The 22,700-nt window shown below is 40.4% G+C and overlaps 2 protein-coding genes and 1 pseudogene across 6 annotated transcripts; 2 read left to right on the top strand and 1 right to left on the bottom strand.

Annotated features, from left to right (window-relative positions):
- Positions 1–295: 295 nt before the first annotated feature.
- On the top strand, positions 296–15,763 carry LOC133897317 (protein unc-13 homolog). Of its 5 annotated transcripts, XM_062338004.1 has the most exons (28): positions 297–503; positions 1,373–1,462; positions 1,551–1,596; positions 1,679–1,726; positions 1,802–1,866; positions 2,147–2,483; positions 2,825–2,891; positions 2,992–3,145; positions 3,789–3,956; positions 4,049–4,159; positions 4,259–4,468; positions 4,562–4,663; positions 5,049–5,279; positions 5,980–6,054; positions 6,248–6,319; positions 7,060–7,245; positions 7,331–7,489; positions 7,665–7,757; positions 8,439–8,510; positions 11,914–12,031; positions 12,321–12,499; positions 13,038–13,119; positions 13,258–13,368; positions 13,454–13,560; positions 14,082–14,159; positions 14,242–14,337; positions 14,529–14,624; positions 14,967–15,763. In XM_062338004.1, the coding sequence occupies exons 6-28, from the start codon at positions 2,270–2,272 to the stop codon at positions 15,132–15,134; spliced, it is 2,949 nt and encodes a 982-aa protein (XP_062193988.1). In that variant the 5' UTR covers positions 297–503; positions 1,373–1,462; positions 1,551–1,596; positions 1,679–1,726; positions 1,802–1,866; positions 2,147–2,269; the 3' UTR covers positions 15,135–15,763. The 5 variants fall into 5 exon arrangements, with proteins under 5 accessions (XP_062193987.1, XP_062193984.1, XP_062193988.1 ...); XM_062338003.1 differs by having other exon boundaries at positions 296–503; positions 1,378–1,462; positions 1,551–1,726; XM_062338000.1 differs by having other exon boundaries at positions 296–503; positions 1,551–1,726.
- LOC133897036 (UDP-glucosyltransferase UGT13248-like) lies at positions 15,589–17,432 on the bottom strand (annotated as a pseudogene).
- Positions 17,433–20,555: 3,123 nt separating this feature from the next.
- LOC133897943 (UDP-glucosyltransferase UGT13248-like) lies at positions 20,556–22,436 on the top strand. The gene is made up of 2 exons (XM_062338777.1): positions 20,556–21,373; positions 21,476–22,436. The coding sequence occupies exons 1-2, from the start codon at positions 20,711–20,713 to the stop codon at positions 22,229–22,231; spliced, it is 1,419 nt and encodes a 472-aa protein (XP_062194761.1). The 5' UTR covers positions 20,556–20,710; the 3' UTR covers positions 22,232–22,436.
- Positions 22,437–22,700: the final 264 nt, after the last annotated feature.

Below are 22,700 nucleotides of genomic sequence, written 5' to 3'. Positions count from 1 at the left end.
ATTTTGACCTTTTTTTAACATATTCTACTAATATCCCTTGCAAAAAATAATTTTTTTAAAATATTATTTTACATAGAGCTATGACAATTAACATGATTATAGCACGGCACTAGATCATACGTGGTAAGTACACATCGTCAACTGGTATATTACATGCTATTCAACCATGCGTTAAATATTGTAGTGTTGTATAAAATATCTATTTTTTAATATTATTTTCTCATAAATCCATATATAGAAAAAGTTTTTGAAAATGGCTAAAATCTGAAAATTCCAGCGGCTAAAATCTGAAAAACCTTTGCATCCCAATCCCACATTCGATCGCGGCTGCAATCGCATCGGCTCCGCCTTCCTTTCGTTCCGTTTCCCCGTGGCCTACTCGTCGTGCGCCCTCCACCACCGCCTTGCTCCACCTGCTCCGCGCTCCGCAGCAAGCAAGCGGCCACGCCCACAGCGAGATATCCACGAGCAGCTCAGCTGGATCTCCGCTCCACCGCGCGCAGGTACCCCGCCCGACCCGCCTCGTGTCCTGTTTCTCTCCATCCAGATCCATCCCTGGTGGGCGAGCAAGTACGGCGGGATGGGGCGACTCAAGTTGCCGTGCCGCGGTTTCGAATCGCAGCCGGTTCGTTAGCTTGGCATTGTCGCTTCGTCTCGGCTCGGTCGCTTGCGTGGGGCTGGAAAGGGCGAGTGGGTGGGTTGGGCACTGGGGGTTTATATGCGTTCTGGAGTGAGTAGAGGGGTGGATTTGTTTGGCATTGTGGGTTTTCGTTCTCATTTTGGCACGAGTTCGCGAGTTGCGTAGTGCATTCTGGACAATGTGATACCGCGTGGCGGCGAATTTGATTGGATCGGGCGTATTCTGGGAGCTTAGGTAGGTGCAATCTCATTTGCCGAGTCATTGATATTCAGCGTCTGAATTTTTTTAGCGAGGATTATTATTTGATAGGGATGGACTTGTCGGAGTGAAATTCCACATGGATCTCCCTAATATGTACATACATGAACATCCACTGCGTGGCAACTAGTGAAGTTGAACACTTGAACCCACAAAAACAAATGTACCAACCACTGGATGAGATTTGCAGTTCACTGACTTTTTTTTTTTTACATAAATGCAATATTTCAACACTTCATCTTATTGTTATAACTGCTTGTTTTACATCTCCTGTTACCATGCTGTACTTCAACATTTCAACTTATTGTTATGACTGCTAGTTTTACATCTCCTGTTACCATGCTGTACTTCAACATTTCAACTTATTATTATAACTGCTTGTTTTACATCTCCTGTTACCATGCTGTATGTGATTGTTTGATGTAACAGTGAACATGTCGGAAATAAGCACCATAATGTTGCTATTTTTTCCAGGGCAGTTATGCTGGTTGCAAGCAATTGGTAGCACTTCAATCAGGGTTTTAAAACTCAGAGTGCTGTGTCCGCTGCATAGAATATGGACGAGTAATGATCGCCACAGAATAAGCCTTCTTTCATTTAGAGATGTTACATTTAATTTCGAAGTAACCATTTTATGTTTTAACTTAACCAGAGAAAATGTTGTTGAGCTGCTGCAACGTTATCGCCGCGACCGCCAAGTATTACTCAACTACATTCTTTCTGGCAACTTGATTAAGAAAGTTGTAATGCCACCTGGTGCAATCTCTTTGGATGATGTAGATATAGATCAAGTCAGTGTTGATTATGTCCTCAATTGCGCTAAAAAAGGTGAAATATAGTTTTATTGGAGTATGTATTTTTTGGCCTTATCACATCTGTTCTGAGAATGCTTTGATAATGTAGCTGAACCTCTTGATCTTGGAGATGCCATCCGCCTCTTTCATGACAGCCTTGATTACCCATATGTGGTGAGTTGATTTGTGCTTGGTTTTCTTATTGTTATGGGCTTGGATAGTACTGATACCGCCTGACCCACGTCCGTAGCACTTATACTTATTTTGTTTTTCTGAAAAGTTTTCTTGATTTTTGGCAAATCAATTTTTTTACTTGTTTCCATTAAACTGCCTCTCATTTGAATATTTTGATATTCCTGTCTTCCCATTTTTTATATAGAAAATCTCAGAGCATGCATTAAAATTCGTTATGACATAACATCTATGTGCCTTAATATCTATTTATTTTTGTCAGAATAACACTGGAGCTGTAGACGAGTTCTATTTGCTTACAAAACCAGAATATTCAGGACCGGCACCAACAAGAGAACCACCCCCTGCCCCTGCACCATCACCAATTGTGATACCACCGCCATTTATGGAATCATCACCAGTTAATGTGTCGTCACCAGTCGCAGCTACAAACTTAGCAAAATCACAATCACTTGATTCTCCAATCGAGAAGGAGTTAACCGTAGATGACATTGAAGACTTTGAGGATGAAGAAGATGAATTGGATAGCAGAAGGGCTTCGAGAAGACATCAAACTGATGCCAGTGATCTATCATTGCGATTACCGCTATTTGAAACAGGTGATAATTATGAATTGATGAACATGTATCATGATATTACATGTTCAATGAAAGATACAAGTAAGGTAGTTATGTCTTATGCTCCTTTATATAATCGTCATGTTGGTGGAACTACACACTTTGACAATCTTCCATTTTCTCCTTTTTCCCTTTTGAGTATTTTGTTGGTGATTTCCTCTTAGAGTGTTAGTCATGTACTATTGCTTACTTTAGTTTTTCTTGAATTAATGGTTGCCTTCACTTTAGTGATTGTGATAACTTGGCCATTATTGGTCAATTACTGCTTGAAACTTGTCAATCTCTGAACAAGAAAGTTATTGGCAGCTATGCTACTCTTTCAGGTATCACAGATGATGACCTTCGTGAGACAGCATATGAAATTCTTGTTGCTGCTGCTGGTGCTTCAGGGTAGGCCTGTGCAATTCTTTACATCCACATAGTTTTTTTCATAAAGGATCGCAAGTCGTCCTGGAGTATGATAGAACCCAGCCTATTTCTGTACATGTAGGGGGCTTATAGTTCCACAGAAAGAAAAGAAGAAAGAGAAGAGGAACAAATTAATGAGGAAGCTTGGTCGTAGTAAGAGTGTAAGTGTCGAATCCCACACTCAACGGCAACAGGGTTTAGTTGGTTTGCTTGAAACCATGCGAGCCCAACTTGAGGTATGATGCCTTAACTTTCTATTCCTGATGACTAGATTAGCAGGCAACTTTTCACTTTACCTTTGTGTCTTCTCATGTTCTTGACTAATTAATCCTGTCAATTTGAATTCTATTACTACATTCAAACACTTGTACCCTCTAAACTTCCTTTTGAGTGCTGCACAAGACTTTATGAAGAACTTCGTAATCCGGTCAATGGTTTTTGAAGTGTAATTTGGTCAAGTATGTCTGGTCCATTTTTTGTTCTTTTAATTTGTCCATATGATATGTCATAGTTGCCATTAGTGTTTTAAATGCAAAGTTTTGATGGGATTAGATGGTATGTATACCATACAATACTAACTTATTTTAATGAAGAAATATTTGCACCTCAAAGGTTTTTTCCCCTTATTTTTGATAGTTAATCAAAAACAGATAAGCGCTTGTTTCCTGAGTAGGTCACCAGAACATTCTTTAGGAAAATTACTCAATATATTGAAAATGCTATTGTGGCTAATCCAATCTAGTGCCTGGTTCGCTATTCAAAATGTTTCAACTCTATGAAGTTTAAGACTACAGTTCCCTATGTTGTATTTATGTCCGTCCAGGTTTCTTAAAGCTTCTGAACATCTGCTGAACCCCTTCTCCCCCTGTTTTTTTATAGATAACAGAGTCCATGGATATTCGAACTAGACAAGGATTACTCAATGCTATGGTTGGCAAAGTCGGAAAACGGATGGACAATCTCTTGATTCCATTGGAACTATTGTGCTGCATATCCAGAGCTGAATTTTCTGACATGAAAGCATATCTTCGTTGGCAGAAGAGACAGGTTAGCCAGCCTTTGTGCAGTTGTTTCTGGATGATCTTGAACTATATCTGCATTTCTTAACATTATATGCTTCATTTGAATTTTTTGCCTAGTTAAACATGCTGGAGGAAGGCCTTATAAACCATCCAGTTGTTGGATTTGGAGAGTTGGGTCGAAAAGTCAATGAGCTAAGGAACCTTTTCAGAAAGATTGAAGAATCTGAGGTTTTTTGTCTACTCAATGAAAGTTTTATGGTTGACTATTTATAGCTACTGTATGAACTCTCCATTAAATGGAGTATTATCCTGATATGTTTTTGCTAGTCCCTGCCACCATCTGCTGCGGAGGTTCAACGTACAGAATGCTTAAGATCACTGAGAGAAGTCACCACTTCTCTCTCTGAAAGGCCTGCTCGGGGTGATCTTACTGGTGAAGTCTGTCACTGGGCTGATGGATACCATCTGAATGTAGCATTGTATGAGAAGATGCTTGGCAGTGTTTTTGACATCTTGGATGAGGGGAAACTTACAGAGGTCAGTATATCAAATCCATGTTTGCAATTTTCCACTGACTAATTTCACCATTACCTATTATATTTCTCTTACATTTTTGCTTTAATCCACCAGGAGGTGGAAGAAATCCTTGAGCTCTTAAAGTCTACTTGGCGGATATTAGGAATCACAGAGGCAGTTCATGATACATGCTATGCATGGGTGTTATTTCGACAGGTAAATCCATAATCAAGAAGTCTCAATCAAGGCTACAATTTGTGGAACATTATAATATTCTGTGTTTTCTCCGTGTTGGGCCCTAAATATCTTTACAACATTTGACCAGTTTGTGGAAAATGATGAATATTCCTAATAGTGTAGTTCAAGTCAAGCTTGTTATGAAGTAGGACAATTATTAGCGTAGAGCCAAATGTAAAACCGTTAACCATTGGGTGGTTCACTTATTTGTCTCTCTTCAGACCAATACAATCCCTTTCATAAACAATAGTTCACTGAACTAGGTTTCCTATGAAGTCCTGTTCTATACTGTGCTACTGACTTAGCTCATGAAATAAGTCACCACCATAAGAGTACAATAATTAATGTTGGTTCTGCAACACAGTTTGTTTTTACAGGTGAACAAGGACTTCTGAAAGTTGTGATTGACCATCTGAGGAAGATCCCTTTGAAAGAACAGCGTGGTCCGCAGGAAAGGTTACACTTGAAAAGTCTGCGTAGTTCTGTTGATGCTGAGGGTAGCTATCAAGATTTCACATTCTTCCAGTCTTTCCTGATTCCAATTCAGAAATGGATGGACAAGAAACTGAATGATTACCATCTACACTTCTCAGAGGTTTGTTTTCGCACCTCCTGGTTTGATCATGTGCTCCATTACATGCATGGGCAGTTATGCTATGGAAAGTATATCCTTTACTCTTTGGAAGCTAATCCTTTCGTTTCGACAAGGAATATGTTTGGTTTGTTAATCTGTTTATGTTATGAAGCAAATATTTGCTATGTCACTTTCACTGAAGATCATTTATGTAACATGCCCCACGTCCCGTAGTCTTTTGTTCATTTGTTATGCTACTGATTGCACAAAGCACAGATGCATATGGTTGCCCATCATTATTTCTGAGAGCTAAGTTAATCATGACTGAATTACCTTGCTATGATAGTAAATATTTTGATTTCGTATTCTAAATAAATTCCACATTTCGTAATTCTGTCATTTCTCTTATTAATCTTATTATCTTCATCTCTTGTTCATGTTGACCTCTTTTATGTTTTGTATGTTGTGCCTCCTATGCATAGGTTTGGCACATGTGTTTCTTTGTTTAGACCAAAGGAGGTCTCCCTGCTTCATGCTTTTCTTTTAATCCATCATTGCATCCATGTATGCATGTTGTTATTTTTATTCAGACTTCAGCGTCTGGCATATACTAATCTACTAGTTTCATACACTATATCGTACTGGACATTTTTATCTCTCCTTTTCTTGCAATGACAGATCATTATTTTTTCCCATGTTAAGACTTTCTTTATATCTACAGGGTCCCAGCATGATGGCTGATATTGTGACAGTGGCAATGCTTACTAGGAGGATCCTTGGTGAAGAAAATGGCAAGGTGATGATACCCTACCTTCGTTTCTGATCACGTTTCTTGCCCTCTCACTTGTGGCAGTATACAGTAGCAATTTCTTGTTCTATGTAGTAAATACATCCACTGCAGAATGTAGAAAACAGAACTGTTCACTGTTTGAACCTGTAGAAAATTCTGAATTTCTGATTTTGAGCTCACATTTGCTTTTGTGCATCAGGCAATGGAGTCACCTGACAGAGATCAGATTGACCGTTACATCACTTCTTCAGTTAAAAGTGCTTTTGTGAAGGTGACTGTATGAGATGATTATAGATTGCTTGCACACAGTTATGCTTTCTCATATGTGAAACCTTGAATCTTTATCAGCTATCACTGCACCCGTACTGCTTTTGACATTTCATTGTGTTGTATTTTGATCACCTTGATTCTTAGGGAAACATCATACGGTATTTTTGCCAATGTTGGCAAGATTCTTTGCAGCTGGAGATGTGATGGTTGCTCTTGTCTTTTTTTTTTTATTGGGTGAGGGCATCCAAGCCTCAATATTGGGAGATGTATGGTTTGAATGGTTGTTTTTGTATCTTTGCCTAACATTTCTATGGGCACTTCTTGGCATTTGGTAAAGATGATATGTAGTGGTGCTTTCGTGGTTGGGCCTCAGGGTTTGATCATGCTGTTGAATATATATACTACTTGAAAAGTCATCAATTGTTATTTCTTGTGCATCCACCCACCATAGTGCACACAAATAAACTTGAATTAAATACTGAAAATTCATAAAAAAATATCCCCCACAGGCCTTTTCATCATCAAAACACCTAGTTAATTTTCTGAGTATGCTGGATTAGAGGATTATATGCTGTATCTAAACCTGAACTGGACAACATCATTCGTATTCAGATAACACAATCTGGAATTGACACAAACCTGTGTAGTTCCTTCTGATATGTTACCCATTATATCCTTTGTTTATGAGAAATATGTTACCATTACATTGGCTGAAGAAACAATTTTCTCTTTTCCTTTCAGATGGCACATTCTGTAGAGTTCAAAGCGGATACGGCACATGAACATGTTTTAGCGTCTCTAGCCGAGGAGACAAAGAAACTTCTGAAGAAAGATACAACCATTTTTACGCCTGTTTTGTCAAAATGGCATCCACAGGCAGCAGTTGTTTCTGCTTCCCTTATCCATAAACTATATGGAAACAAATTGGTATGTTATATCTGGCATATCTTCTGAATGACCGTGAGTTTATAACTATGTGATTCTGGACGCTTACATAGAAGTGCTGTGCCAGAGACCGTTTCTTGAGCACGCCGAGCATCTTACGGAGGATGTGGTTTCTGTATTTCCGGCAGCTGATGCTTTGGAGCAGTACATAATGTCTGTGATGGCTTCTGTTGTGGGAGACGATGGTTTGGATAGCATATGCAGACAAAAGCTAGCTCCATACCAGGTCAGATCGACCTTCCTAAAGTACTAATGCTCAGAAAAGCGCAAAACAATCCACGTGTTTGCTTGATTGTTTGCCTTAACCAATGTGTGCTGCACAGTAAATGATAGATAGTTTCTTACGTCTTGAAGTTAATTTTTGGTGTAGTGTTGTCTATCCTAATTCTCTGCTTTCTCAGATTGAAAATAAATCTGGCACATTAGTTTTACGCTGGGTGAATGGACAACTTGAGAGAATTGAAACTTGGGTTAAAAGGGCTGCTGACCAAGAGGTAACACATTTATTACTAAAGTTTATTTTCTTTTTGGTGTATATATATTTTCCTCGTACAGTCTCATTAGTTATTACCGGTCCAACCATTCACCATGTGATTTGAAATATCTAAGTTCTTTAAACCTTTAGAAGTGTCTTTCAGCCTGTTTGTTATTTCTAGCTGTTTGGAATTCTACAAAGTAAAAACATATCTGTTTAGTGACAAACTTATTTCATGTTTACTTGAGCTTTATGTTTTGAAATTAACTATATAACATTTACTATATGTGAAGCTGCTACGATTGTAAGGCATTCATTAAAATATTAAATACATTAGTGCTTCTGCACATGCATATAGTTCTTCAATTGACACTGCAAGTTTGTGTGTTTTATTAGTGGGTTCTGTATTCCTACTAGAATATGGCCATTCCAGTTATGAATAGGTCCAGAACTGAAATAGGGATTTCTGGAATCTTTGAAGTTCTTGATTGGTCTGGTTCTATATCTAACATATATAATGCACTTCTCTTTCTGTGAGTTTGTATAAAGGTCTGATAGCTATTTTGATCGCTGCTTACATTTCCTTCTCCTATTATCTCTGCTAGCTTATCTTTGCTTCGTAACATTATTTTAGTACTCAAACTACAATTATCGTTTTCTGTGTTCCTATCTTCTCTATTCTAAATTTTATGCTTGACAGGTTTGGGACCCTATATCCCCTCAACAACGCCATGGGAGTTCTATCGTAGAAGTCTATAGAATCATAGAAGAGGTGCTTCTTTTGATCCTTTTGTCCTTCATTATTGCTTTGAAATTTCGTTCAGTAGTTTCTCCTGACATGCTTAAGGTAGTTTTTGATTCAAATGGAGCTTCTCTTTTATGCAGTAATCTCGAAATTATTTTATTTGCACATCTTAGTTTGTTTTGAAATTTTGTTTGCAATGCTGTGCTGTAAACAAATGTTGATTCAGATGAAAGCATTTAGCTATTTAATTATAGCTTGGCTATTCAGATATCAATAATAAACTGTCTGGATATATTCCCATGCCATAGCATAACACTGAGAATTTAGTTGTTTAATTATTACTTAGCTATTCAGTTATCAATAATAAACTGTCTGGATATATTCCCATGCCGCAACATAACAGTAAGAATTTAGTTTAATTATAACTTAGCTATCAGTTATCAATATAACTGTCTGGAGATATTCCCATGCCGCATTGGTCGCATAGGTCACATTGGTCGCTCTAATCTAGTCAGTGGCGACACGGTTGGCTATGTAATCAGGGTGTGAGTGTGTGATGGTGTTAAAGACTATGTATTTATGTATTTATTTCTCTTCTTAATATATGACATGCAGTTCTCCTGTACGTTCGAGAAAAAAAAAATATTCCCATGCCGCAGCATAACAGTAAGGGGTCTAGGGCTCTAGGTACAATATGAGCAGTTTTGGAGTTCTAACTCCTTAGAACACTATGTATAGTTTTTTTTTTTAAAAAAATCTACATATAGGTTAGTAGTGGTACCTGTTAAAAAATATCCCTGGTAAAGTTTTATCTTGCATGTGCACTATTTATTTATTTGTTTGCATTATGATTTGGAGGAGACCTCTCGAAAAATCTTTAGTGCTCATTTCGGTCAACTCTCCATTATCTTTCTTTGGTTGAGTGGCATGTACTTTCACGGTGCCCGTTTTTCCAATTATGAAGCATGGCTAAGCGATCCTACTCACATTGGACCTAGTGCTCAGGTAGTTTGGCCAATAGTAGGACAAGAAATTTTGAATGGTGATGTAGGCGGGGATTTCCGAGGAATCCAAATAACCGTCGGTTTTTTTTTAGATTTGGCGAGCATTTGGAATAACTAGTGAATTACAACTTTATTGTACCGCAATCGGTGCATTGATTTTTGCATCGTTAATGCTTTTTGCTGGTTGGTTCCATTATCACAAAGCCGCTCCCAAATTGGCCTGGTTCCAAGATGTAGAATCCATGTTGAATCATCCTTTAGCGGGGTTATTAGGACTTGGGTCTCTTTCTTGGGCGGGACACCAAATCCATGTATCTTTACCGATTAACCAATTTCTCGACGCTGGGGTTGATCCTAAAGAGATACCACTTCCTCATGAATTTCTCTTGAATCGCGACGTTTTGGCTCAACTTTATCCGAGTTTTTTCAAAGGAGCAACCCTCTTTTTCACCTTGAATTGGTCCAAATACACAAAATTTCTTAGTTTTGTGGAGGACTAGATCCAATAACCGGTGGCCTATGGTTGAGCGATATTGTGCACCATCATTTAGCTATTGCTATTCTTTTCCTGGTCACTGGTCATATGTATAGGACCAACTGGGGTATTGGTCATGGACTTAAAGATATTTTGGAGGCTCATAAAGGCCCATTTACAGGACTAGGACATAATGGTCTCTATGAAATCCTAACAACGTCATGGCATGCTCAATTATCTCTTAACCTAGTTATGCTAGGCTCTACAACTATTGTTGTAGCTCATCATATGCACTCTATGCCCCCCTATCCATACCTAGCTACTGACTATGGTACACAACTTTCCTTGTTCGCACACCACATATTGATTGGCGGATTTCTAATAGTCGGTGTTGCTGCGCATGCAGCTATTTTTATGCTAAGAGACTATGATCCAACTACTCGATACAACGATCTATTAGATCGCACCCTTAGGCACCGCGATGCAATCATATCCCACCTTAACTGGGTATGTATAATTCTAGGTTTTCACAGTTTTGGCATGTACATTCACAATGATACCATGAGTGCTTTAGGCCGTCCTCAAGATATGTTTTCGATACCGCCATACAATTACAACCCATCTTTGCTCAATGGGTATAAAATATCCATGCTGACGCGCCTGGCGTAACAGCTGGTGCAACAACAACTACCAGCTTAACGTGGGGAGGTGGTGAGTTAGTAGTTGTAGGCGGCAAAGTCGCTTTGTTACCTATTCCATTAGGAACCGCATATTTTTTAGTCCATCACATTCACGCATTTACTATCCATGTGACTGTATTAATACTTATTAAAGGTGTTTTATTTGCTCACAGTTCCCGTTTGATACCTGATAAAGCAAATCTTGGTTTTCGCTTCCCTTGCAATGGGCCTGTGCGAGGGAACATGTCAAGTATCCGCCTGAGATCATGCTTTCTTAGGTCTATTCTGGATGTACAATGCAATTTCGGTAGTCATTTTCCATTTCAGTTGGAAAATGCAGTCGGATGTTTGGACAAATTAAAGTAATGTTCCTCTGTCATGGCTAGGCTTTGTGTCTTTTGGCACTGTAGCAGGCCCGTTAATGCAGCACCATAGCTGGTCCCCAATTTACAGAGCCGGCCCTATCAAGAGGATCTAATAAAATCTGATATAATAATTAATCTAACAAATTTGATCTAATCATGCCACTAGCAAATCAATCTTAACTTAAGGGCTAACTAATTAAAATTTCTAATAGATAAAAGGGAGGGCTCGCCCGCTGTCCTGAAGTTTCTTACTTCTCAATCATCTAAACTACAATTACATATCTTAAAATTATAATGCTATGTGAGTTGTTATATGTTGATGTAGTGGTTAAAAAAAGTGACTGAAAAATATCAAATTCAGTCAATTGAAAATTAGACACTCTAAATATTCAATAAATGATGATTTCGGTTTGATTTGTGTACATGAAGACATGTTTATGTCTTAAAGAATTTGAAATCATCTTCATTGGTTACCATCCACCATAGATGTAATTGTTAGTTTTTACTTGTTACTGTCTAGTGTCTACTGATTTATGTGTGGTCATTTCACACATCCTATGTAAATCAACATTTAAATTGTACTGAGAAAGCCAAGATAGTGTCCCCAACTGAATGGGTGACTGGGTGTAGAGTGCTCCAACTAAATTTATAGGTGTTACTGATGGTTTTACTGTCTATATTTTGTTAGGTAAAACATGACTACACTAACATGGGGAATCATGATTTTGTCAAATTTACTATACCTACGCTCCATGAATATTTCCCATGTTCTTTCCTTCCTAAGTTTTTTTTTGGTGATACAGCATATACTTTTGTATTACTTTTTTCCTGTTGTTAAGCTGTTTATAAAATTCTTTCCACTTGTCTCTAAAGAGCAAAACACTGATTCCTCGCAAACTACTGCAGACTGCAGATCAATTTTTTGCATTTAAGGTTCCCATGCGAGATGGAGAATTAAATAGTCTCTGCCGTGGTCTCGACAAGGCATTTCAAGTTTATACACAACTTGTTACTGCACCCATAGGTTTGCACGATCATGTTCTTGTCTCTAAAGAAATACTTTTAGTTTATATGTTCGTACTGCTATTATTTTTTTCTTCCCTTATGGTGTTTCTTGTTGATGCCTTGATGGCAAATGCAAATATTCTCTTGTGCATGCCTGCTCAGCATTGTATACTTTAGATAGATATGTACTTTTCAGTATGAATAGAGAAATATCCATCCCATTCTTGCTAACAATTTCCTTTTCCTTTTTTATTTCAAACCTCTTCATTTCTTTAGCTGTGAGTGACAGTGGTTTTGTCTGCTTGCAGTTGATAAAGAAGATTTAGTTCCACCTGTTCCTGTTCTTACTCGATATAAAAAGGAGCTTGGAATCAAGGCTTTTGTAAAGAAGGAGGTCCAAGAAATTAGAACAATAAATGAGAGGAAAACAAGTGAAATAACTCAACTTACAACTCCAAAGCTCTGTGTGCGGCTTAACAGTCTATACGTGAGTTTCATATTGACCATAGATCATGACTATTTACAACAGAACAAGTTCCTGGGCATTTTCTTGACAGATAGATCTAAAATGAGTACTCTTTTTACACGGGAATCTTCTTAAAAATGCATTTGGAATGGTCAACATTGTCACCAAAGAAGCATTTCCGTAAATATCTATTGTTGGCTACTTGGCTTGGCTTACTCAGTAACTGTTCTGTTATAGGCACATTAATTATGCTTTGGTATTCAGTTATATCTTTCATGATTCCTAGTTTGGTGTTACTTCCCTTTTGATCTTAGCTACAACCAATATGGTGCATTATCAGGTATATCCTGGTTTAATTTCACATGATATCGTCTACAATTGACAGTTATGGAGATGACACAGTGTATTTTACCATGGTTTCAGTAGTGTATTTGATTTTTCCAGGATTTACATTGATGGGCCATGCAACATCCTTTTTAATCTTCCACTCTTCCCCTGTTTATTGTTTTTAAGTCTATCTTCATCAGAGCTTTGCAACCAGTAGTACTTTTTTATGCAGTATGGTATCAGCCAGTTAAGTAAGTTGGAGGACAGCATTAATGAGCGGTGGGCTCGGAAGAAATCTGAAAACATTAACATCAGTAAGTTCTCTTATTTTTAGTTTTCTAGAAGTTCCATACAATTTATCTGCTTGATAGTTGGATAACTCTTCTAAATTACTTGATCTTCCTGGTCCAGTCCTTGTACATTAAATCCAATCCTTATATTTTATTTGCCAGGACAATCGACAAGTGAAAAATCAAAGAGTGTCATACCCAATCACAAAAATCAATTTGATGGCAGTAGAAAAGAAATCAATACTGCTATTGATCGTTTGTGTGAATTTACCGGTAAGGGAGTACGTAAAACTAATGTTTCACTGGAAGCTGATCACCATTCTGTATAAAAATGTGAAGCTCTTCTTTTCTTTCGTAGGGACAAAGGTTATATTCTGGGACCTGCAGCAGCCATTTATTGACAATTTATACAAAAACGGTGTTTCCCATGCTCGATTGGATACTATAATGGAAGTGTTTGATTTGGTAAGTTTGGCAATCTTTCATGTACATAAAATTGAAAAAACAAACTCTGAATCATCTAACAGCTGGCTGGTGCCTCACTTTTTATTGGTTCCATTATATTTGGTTAGCTGACCAGCTTTGTAGGGAATTAACTCTCCTTTCTGTTTCTTTCAAACTGATAATCATGCAAACTTTCATTTTTGACTATTGACATGCCATGTTTTGCCTGTACAGTTTGTGGTCAGTGGTCACTCTTACATGTGAGTGTACCCCAAGCATTCATGACTGTGGACATGCAATGATGTGCCCATATTTGTCTGTTGCTTATCTGTTTGTTAAAGAGAGAATATCATGAATGAGTTTGTTACTCTACAAATGCTATCTGACGAAAGTGCGAAGCATATGTTGTTACCTCAAAACATGAACAGGCATATTTGTTACCTGTGGTTAACAGTAATTATTGATAAAGTTTTTATATCTGTTGTTTGATTAATAAATTTGAACTGTGGTGCACCTTCTTTATTCTGGCTCTCAACTTTTAGGTCCTTAATCAACTTTGTGAAGTGATCGTTGAGCAACTACGAGATCGTGTGGTTACGGGGCTTCTGCAAGCATCCTTGGTAATCAGTTCAGATACTAATTTGAGATGGGGTTTTGTAACAAGTTCTGTACTACATTTCTTAAAATTTTCTTGATTGGCAGGATGGCCTACTTCGTGTGATACTGGATGGAGGTTCTACACGTGCCTTCTCTCCAAATGATGCCCCTCTTTTGGAGGAAGATATTGAAACTCTGAAGGTTATATCATTTTGCAAAGTTTTATCTTTGCCTGTTTTGTTCTAATTTATTTCCTTAAGAGACATCAGACGGAGGCTACCATTCTATAACTGATGCTTTTTTATTACGCCTGCCATAATTAAACTCTGTTTTTGCTGCCTTTGTTGGCCAAACAATAAACTGTTGTCTTAATAGTCATCTATTTGCTGTAGGAATTCTTTATATCTGGTGGAGATGGATTGCCTCGGGGAACTGTTGAGAATTTGGTCTCGCGTGTACGACCTGTAATAAATCTGATCAAGCAAGAGGTAAAGTTAGAATTATATTCTCATGAAACTTGTAGAGAAATAGTGAGTGGGTCATAGGCTGGGTGAACCTAGGGGTAAGTGGTAACTCCGTAGTCACGTAGTCTAGTGGGCCTAAAATCCTTTGGGGCCCTGTATGCTCACTCAAGTGAGATCCCACCCCCCCCCCCCCCACACAAAAAAAATCAGCAAAAGATAATGATAAATTTGATTTCATTTTCATCAGAAACTGTCAGTAATTGCATAAAACAGGGTCGTGTGGTTAAGACAAGTTAGGTCTGCACATATTTAAAAATTATCTATATGGCATTACTTATGTTCTTGTTCTTCTCCATATTGTTGCAGACCCGTGTGCTCATTGATGACCTACGAGAAGTTACTCAAGGGTGCAAAAGCAAATTCGGAACTGACTCCAAAACTCTGCTTAGGGTCCTGTGTCACAGAAATGATTCAGAGGCATCACATTATGTGAAGAAGCAATTCAAGATATCCAGTTCAGCTCCGAGCACCTGATTGCAAATCGAAATTAGAATCCTGGACGCTTTCACCAAAAGTACATATCCAATAGAACAGTGATCGGCCTTGCTTGCAACCTGGTAACGGTGTTCCACTTCCTGCTTGCAAGTTCATGTAACATTTGTGCATTAGTAACACTGGGATCTAGGATGTAAACTAATTGCGGTACAAAACATGTACACTAGTTCTAATACACTGGCCTTGTATTGATTGGTAGTTTTGGCCCATGGAAGATTTACTCCACCTTTTAGATCTTTTGGTGGACTGAAGGTATTCCTGATCGGAATATCAGGGGGAAACGCGTGTTTCCCGATTCTGTAGCTTGTTTTGTGATACGACCAGGAATGTGATGAACTTCACCTTGCAGCTATTTGATGCCAAAAGTAAGTGTAGGTGAACTTATTTATACTATTTTAGATCTTGTTTCCCGAAAATTTATAGAACCTCTATATAAGTGGAGGTGGTGTATTTTTATTTGGGTGATCGTTAACAATCTGCGTTGATGCAACGGCGTACATGACAAAGGAGTGATAGAAAAACAATTAAGCTAAGATTGAGTGAATTGACAAACTAGGATGATTGAATGGCACTGTTGAGATGGCCATATGAGGCATCACAGCTATGAACTCCCAGGTCAAGGTATAAGAGAGCTTTTTTTTTTTTTGCTCCAGATGTTTCTGTGCTGTCATCATTAGTTCCATTCAAGTTTGCTGAGCTGTCCGAGCTGCCACCTTGGCTCATGGCCTTCTTTGCCTTCTCGCTCCAGCTTGTAGCGTTCTTTCTGTATTCCTCGCTCATTTCTCCTTCCATCACCTGCCTCACGCACCTCTCAACCTCCTCCTTCCTCACCACGCCTTTCTCATCCGGCCGCACAGGCGCGCCGACTTGCCACACATCCTCAATATACTTGGCGTTCATGGTTTGGTCAGACCATTGGGGCATTGCCATCATTGGCACACCAGCACTCAGTCCCTCCATCGTAGAGTTCCACCCGCAGTGTGTCACGAAGCACCCAACAACTAGGAGCGCCAACACCTCAAGCTGGGGGCTCCATGTCACGATGAGGCCCCTCTCCTTCGTCTTGTCGGTGAAGTTTTCAGGTATCTTTGAAACCTCTGAGGCCCTGGCAACCATAAGAATGCCTTGCTGCTATTGTACAAGCCCTGTGCCATCTCAGCCATCTGGACCAGGTTTGGTTTGGCGATGCTGCCGAAAGAGACGTAAACGACTGAGCGCGCCGGCCTAGCGTCCAAGCCAGGCCTTTGTCATCACCGTCAGAGGCGTGTAGAGGTGGAAACCGTAGGACGTGTCGTCCAGCAAACGGTTGTCGAGGTGCGCCGACGGCACGGTTGGCCCCACCGTCTTGGCTCTTCCAGTAGACGCCATGTATTCCGATTCCTTGCAACACATCAACAATTCAGTGAGCACAACCTTATCCACGCATGTGTTCAGGAGCTTACCGCTTAGGCACCTGAGGTTGCAACTCGTAGAGCGAGTTGACAAAGACGTGGTCGGCCGTGTCCAGGCCTCTGAACTGGTTCACCAGCAGGTCCAGGTACGCGCGGTCGTCCGGCTCGGTCAAAAACGTTGGCAGATCGCCCATTCTGAGCCCGCCCGGCAGCTCGAGTGCCTGCTCGCCGACAAGCGGGAGCTCCACCCGTCCGGCCCACGCGTGCCCGTACGCCACGTCCACCGCGCACGCCTGCGTGAAGAACGCTTGCACGCGGCACCGTGCCGCCGCCCCACACGCTGCGCCCACGGCAGGAACGCGTCGTACACCAGCGCGTGCACCGGCCGCGTCAAAACGGTGGTCTTCTCTTACTCAGAAAATTTTAAAACTTTTTTACGTGTTTTATAACCCATATACAACTTATTTTAATTAAATTTATCAAAAAATCCTTTTTATTTTAAACTAAAATTCTTAAAAAAAACTACCTTTATAACTTGTAACAACTGTTAGTGCTCAAATAAATTTCTAAAATTCTAGGAAAATTCACTAATATTTTTTTATATGATGGAATAATTTCTAAAATTATTTTCAGCCCTAGGTTAGTGAATTTTTCTAGTTTTTTAGGAATTTATTTGAGACACTAACAATTGTTACAAGTTATAAAAGTAGCATTTTTGAGAATTTTAGTTTAAAATATACAAATGATTTTTCAGTGAATCCAATTAAAATGAGTTACACATGGATTATAGAACATGTAATTTTTTTAATTTTTTTTAAAGTAACAGAAGAACACCGTTTTGAAGAAGACGGAAAACGAAATTCAACGCACTGTTGTTAATGTTCATACGCGACACTATTCATATATGGGGCCGTTTTCGGCATATGGTGTGCCGAATATGGTACTGTAGTCCATTTTTAGCACAATGTGTGACTAATACGGTTGATATTCGGTACACGGTGTGCCGAATATTCGCTACAGTGTTATATTCGGCATCCCGTGTACTAAATATGGCTGGGCTCGTGTATTTTCGGTAAATAAGGTGCCGAATGCGAATGATAAAATTGTAATTATGACGACATGTTGTCTATTTTGATAAATACAGTCACGTATGTTATCTAATTTTAGATTTTGGTCGTTTATTTTGTACCTAGGTGAACTATAGTTTGACACTATACACACACTTAGTTATAATTTAAAAAACTGCTAGGTAGATCAGTTACAACTACGCGTCCAAAAGTATATAATTACAACACGAGAAGCTAACGAGTTACAATTAGTTACAATTAATATATACACGACGAGTCTATTCTGCACCTACGCACAACAATGAACTACGTTGCGCGACCCTCAGTTGCTGCAGCTACCTTCGCACCACTTTAGTTACGACTAAGAAACTAGTAAGTTACGATGACACATATAAATGAGTTACGATCACATGATAAAAAGTGTATAATTACGAGAAGTATTGTTGTTTACTGCTGCGCCACCCCTAGTTACGACTAAGAAAATAGTCAGTTACGACAACACAAATAGTTGAGTTACGATCATATGACAAAAAAGTTAGTTATGATAGCAACTATACTGCTTTTTGAATCGTAAATGGGTGTGCGCAGAGGTGACCTAGTTACAATCACAGTTACGACTAAGAAAATAGTCAGGTACGACAGCACAGATAGTTGAGTTACGATCACATGACAAAAAAAGTAAGTTACGATAGCAACTATACTGCTTTTTGGATCGTAACTCAGGGTGTGCATAGAGATGATCCAGTTGCGATCACATGATAAAAAAATGCATAATTAAGACTGGATAAGGTATTCAGTTACGACCATATATGTTTGTAGTAACTGACTTATCTTGTGAGTCGCAACTATACTATTTTCTGGATCGTAACTGCGGGATAGGGCAACAGCTTAGGCACATAATAGATATACAATATATATATATATATATATATATATATATATATATATATATATATATATATATATATATATTCACTGTCTCGTGATATATATACATATATTTCTATGTGTGTGAAGTCTTTTATATAATCTCGGAGGTATCCCCTCAGCTCAGAAAGAATTATGTATATTTTAAAAAGTAGTAGATGTATTTTAGAAAAAAGTAGACTTCATTTATAAAGAAGTATATATATTTTAGAAAATAATATATACATATAAGAAAGTAGTATATAAGTGTATGTATGTATACCTTGCATGAAGAGTGCATTTCAACTCAAGGCAGCAACAAAGCTGCAGAGGCAGCTTAGTTCACCTAGGATACGATCATTTCACGAGTCGTTTGCTCATCGCTTGCTGTTCTGGTACCGATGCGACGCACGTCGACATGCGTGGGTAGCCATTCCAGAAGGAGGCTAATTTCATCTTATCTCTATATCTATTCTTTCCTAGCTAAATAGGTGGGAGATCCATCCAATTTGATTATATTATGGACTCCAAAAACGAATCTGGATGTGACTAAAATATATGATCTTTACGTGTATCCCTTTTCGAACCATTTTCTATAAGAAAATAATTTTCATTACTTTGAGAAATAAATTCTGTTTTAAACTATAACTATTGCATTAAATAAGAAAGAAACTAATAGGAGTAGAAGACGTGAAATGGTAGTAAATAGAGAAAAAAATTCTCTTATTTTTGTTATTTTTAAAAATATTCTATCTATCCACTAGACATGATAGAGAATCTGTAGTTGGAAAGTTCAAACAAACAATGAAACAAAACAAACAGATGTGGCAATCACGTTTCCATGTGGCAGTTATCGTTCGCTATCAGGCGTCGCTCGCGGATGGGTCACGAGATCACGGCCGATCAGCCGTCGTCGTCAGCAGTGACGACATCAGAAGCGTGTCCGTATGCTAGCTGGAGAAGGGAAGGCTGGCACTGCCACCACTGTCCCTGTCACACTGCGCCGTAGCAGCACGACGCCGGAAACAACGGCGAGCTGCGACTTGTGAGCTTGCGATGGCTAGTACTAGCTCGGAGCCTCTGAACGGTTCTCGGGTACGGTCCGCCGCTACTCCGGTGAGAGATGAGCCACGCGCAGCGCGAATGCTACTGCTCCTGCTCCTGCTCCTGCTCCGGCTGACCGTGACGCCTGAGGCCCTGAGCCTGACGGAGCAGACTCAGCAGAGCTGGGCCATGAGGAAACATGCTCCGGGATGTCGTTCCGAGGGAGGCATGCTGTACCGGGGACAGGTCGCCGGCGAGCCTGCCTGGTCGATCGGGCGCGCAAGGCTGAAGGCAACGAAAAATGCAACTCTGCTCGGGTGTAAACACCGGTTATATATGCCACTATTGTGTTTTGATATTCACAAAACAATAAAATAGTAAAAAACTATATCATCAAAATAAATATATTAAAAATTAAAATATTTACACATCATACAAAAATAATTAAAAAATAATCATCCCACCAGAAAAATATATAAAATCCGGAATATTAAAAAAGGGAAATATGATTATCCTACCGGAATAAACACATAAAAAACCAAAATTACGCATCGGAAAAAACCAAAAAAATATGGCTAATAAAATCGTAGAACTACCGCATCATACTAAAATATGGCTGCACGATATGTATATTTACAAATATACCATTTTCAATATTTTTTAATTTACTTCAAAATTGATGCGCGAAATATACGAACGGATACATATAACCGGTGTGTGCACCACCCCGTTCCGGAAATTTCTCTACAATCTAAAGGCTAAAGGTGCTGTCGTATTTCCACGCATGTCGCTCCTGGCAACAAATTATCATGCGTTCGATGAAGCTAAGTCATCGATGACGTGTGATATCAAGAACCGCCGAGCTAAGTGACGAACTCGCACCCGTGTCTAGCTATTTGAGAAATTGGCAGACAAGATAGCTAGTATGTCCTGTCCTCTTCTTCAACAGGGCATAGATCCAAGAGCTCAAATTTTGACTGGTTTTTAGTACGTTGAGACACTTGGCCACTTGGGCTTCGCTTCATCAACCGATTATGCCGTGGAAGAGCAAGGACGTCTATAGATAGATACTTGCACTCACGTCTATACTTCCCAAGAACATCGCCATAGCAATTCTTAATATTCTGATAACATATATCGCATTCATATGACCATGGCGGGCTCCGACCAAAGCATCCACGTCCTTCTTCTCCCGTTCCCGGTCCAGGGCCACATCAACCCGCTACTCCAGTTCGGCAAGCGGCTCGCCGGCCGCAGTGGCGTCCGGTGCACCCTCGCGGCGACCAGTTTCGTCGTCAACTCGACCAATTCGACCCCCAGCTCGGTCCACGTCGCTGTCTTCTCCGACGGCTGCGACAACGGTGGCCCCGACGAGTTAGGAGGAGTAGGCGGCCCCTACTTCGAGCGGCTCGAGTCGGCCGGGTCCGAGACGCTGGACCACCTCCTCCGGTCGGAGTCGGAGCGGGGCCGTCCGGTGCACGTGGTGGTGTACGACGCGTTCCTGCCGTGGGCGCAGGGCGTGGCGAGGCGGCGCGGCGCGGCGTGCGCGGCGTTCCTCACCCAGACGTGCGCCGTGGACGTGCTGTACGCGCACGCGTGGGCTGGACGGATACCGCCCCCGCCGGTGCAGCCGGAGGAATTGCCGGAGCTGGCCGGGCTGCCGTCCCAGTTCCAACTGACCGACCTGCCGACGTTCTTGGCTGACACGAACTATCCCCCGTGTTTCCGTGAGCTGTTGGTGAACCAGTTCCTGGGGTTGGACACCGTGGACCATGTGCTCGTCAACTCATTTCATGACTTGGAGCCGCAGGTGAGTGAGCCCAAATGCACGACTGAAAATGACATGGCACCATGCTGAACATATATGTTTTGACGACATTGCGCATTAAGCCATGCTCCGGTACATTCACAGGAAGCGGACTACTTGGCGTATACGTGGCGTGCCAAGACGGTTGGCCCAACCGTGCCATCGGCGTACCTTGACAACCGCCTCCCGGACGACGTGTCCTACGGCATCCACCTCCACACTCCAATGACGGCAGAGAGCAAGGCATGGCTTGACGACCACCCCGTGGGCTCCGTCTTGTACGTCTCCTTCGGCAGCATGGCCTCCCTGGGCTCCGAACAGATGGCCGAGATTGCCGAAGGCCTCTACAACAGTGGCAAGCCTTTCCTCTGGGTCGTCCGGGCAACGGAGACTCCCAAGCTACCTGATAGCTTTGTTGCCAAGGTGAAGACGAGGGGGCTCGCCGTGCCATGGTGCCCGCAGCTGGAGGTTCTAGCGCACCCGTCCGTAGGTTGCTTCATGACCCATTGCGGATGGAACTCGACCGTGGAGGCGCTCAGCGCCGGCGTGCCCATGGTGGCAATGCCGCATTGGTCGGACCAGACGACAAATGCCAAGTACATCCAAGACGTGTGGTGTGTCGGCGTGCGAGTACGGCCGGACGCCGAAGGGGTGGTGAAGAGGGGGGAGGTGGAGAGGTGCGTGCGGGTGGTGATGGAAGGGGAAACGAGCATGGAGTTCCGTAAGAATGCTTTGGATTGGAGTGGCAAGGCAAAGAAGGCCATGAGTGAAGGTGGAAGGTCGGACATTAACATCTCGGATTTCATCTCCAATTTTGGGAACCCCAATGATCGATATCGATCGGCAACCTTGGGCTTGTAGGGTATAACCTCGTACAACCACTCACTCCAATATATATAGGGATGTATGTCACGGATTTCAATTTCGTTTTATAATTTTTTTTATCAGCGAAAAAATCGAAATTTAAGAAATTTCATTGAAATTTTGGTCATTTTTCATCTCTTATTCTGCGAGTCCCTCATATTAGTGATTTTTTTAAATAAAATTAGGTATTTTGTTCATCACCGAAATTCATAAAATTTTATCAAATTTTTATCCTTAATGTATGTTTCTTTGAAGTGGATATGATGTGCCACTACTGGAGAGCTTGATAACGCTTTTATCCTATTGTGTGTGAGGAAAGGACCGCTAATTTGTTGTTTCTGAGAACCTGTGTAATACATTGCATAAGCGCTCAAGAGAGATAAAATCATGGTAAGTCGTAGTTTCTAAAAAACTATAGTGGACATTTATATACCACAATCAAAGCTGTCATTATATTCGCTCAATT

The sequence above is a fragment of the Phragmites australis genome, chromosome 17 (genome assembly GCF_958298935.1).
Source record: "Phragmites australis chromosome 17, lpPhrAust1.1, whole genome shotgun sequence".
NCBI classification, from domain to species: domain Eukaryota; kingdom Viridiplantae; phylum Streptophyta; class Magnoliopsida; order Poales; family Poaceae; genus Phragmites; species Phragmites australis.
This window is presented reverse-complemented; position numbering and strand designations above follow the sequence as displayed.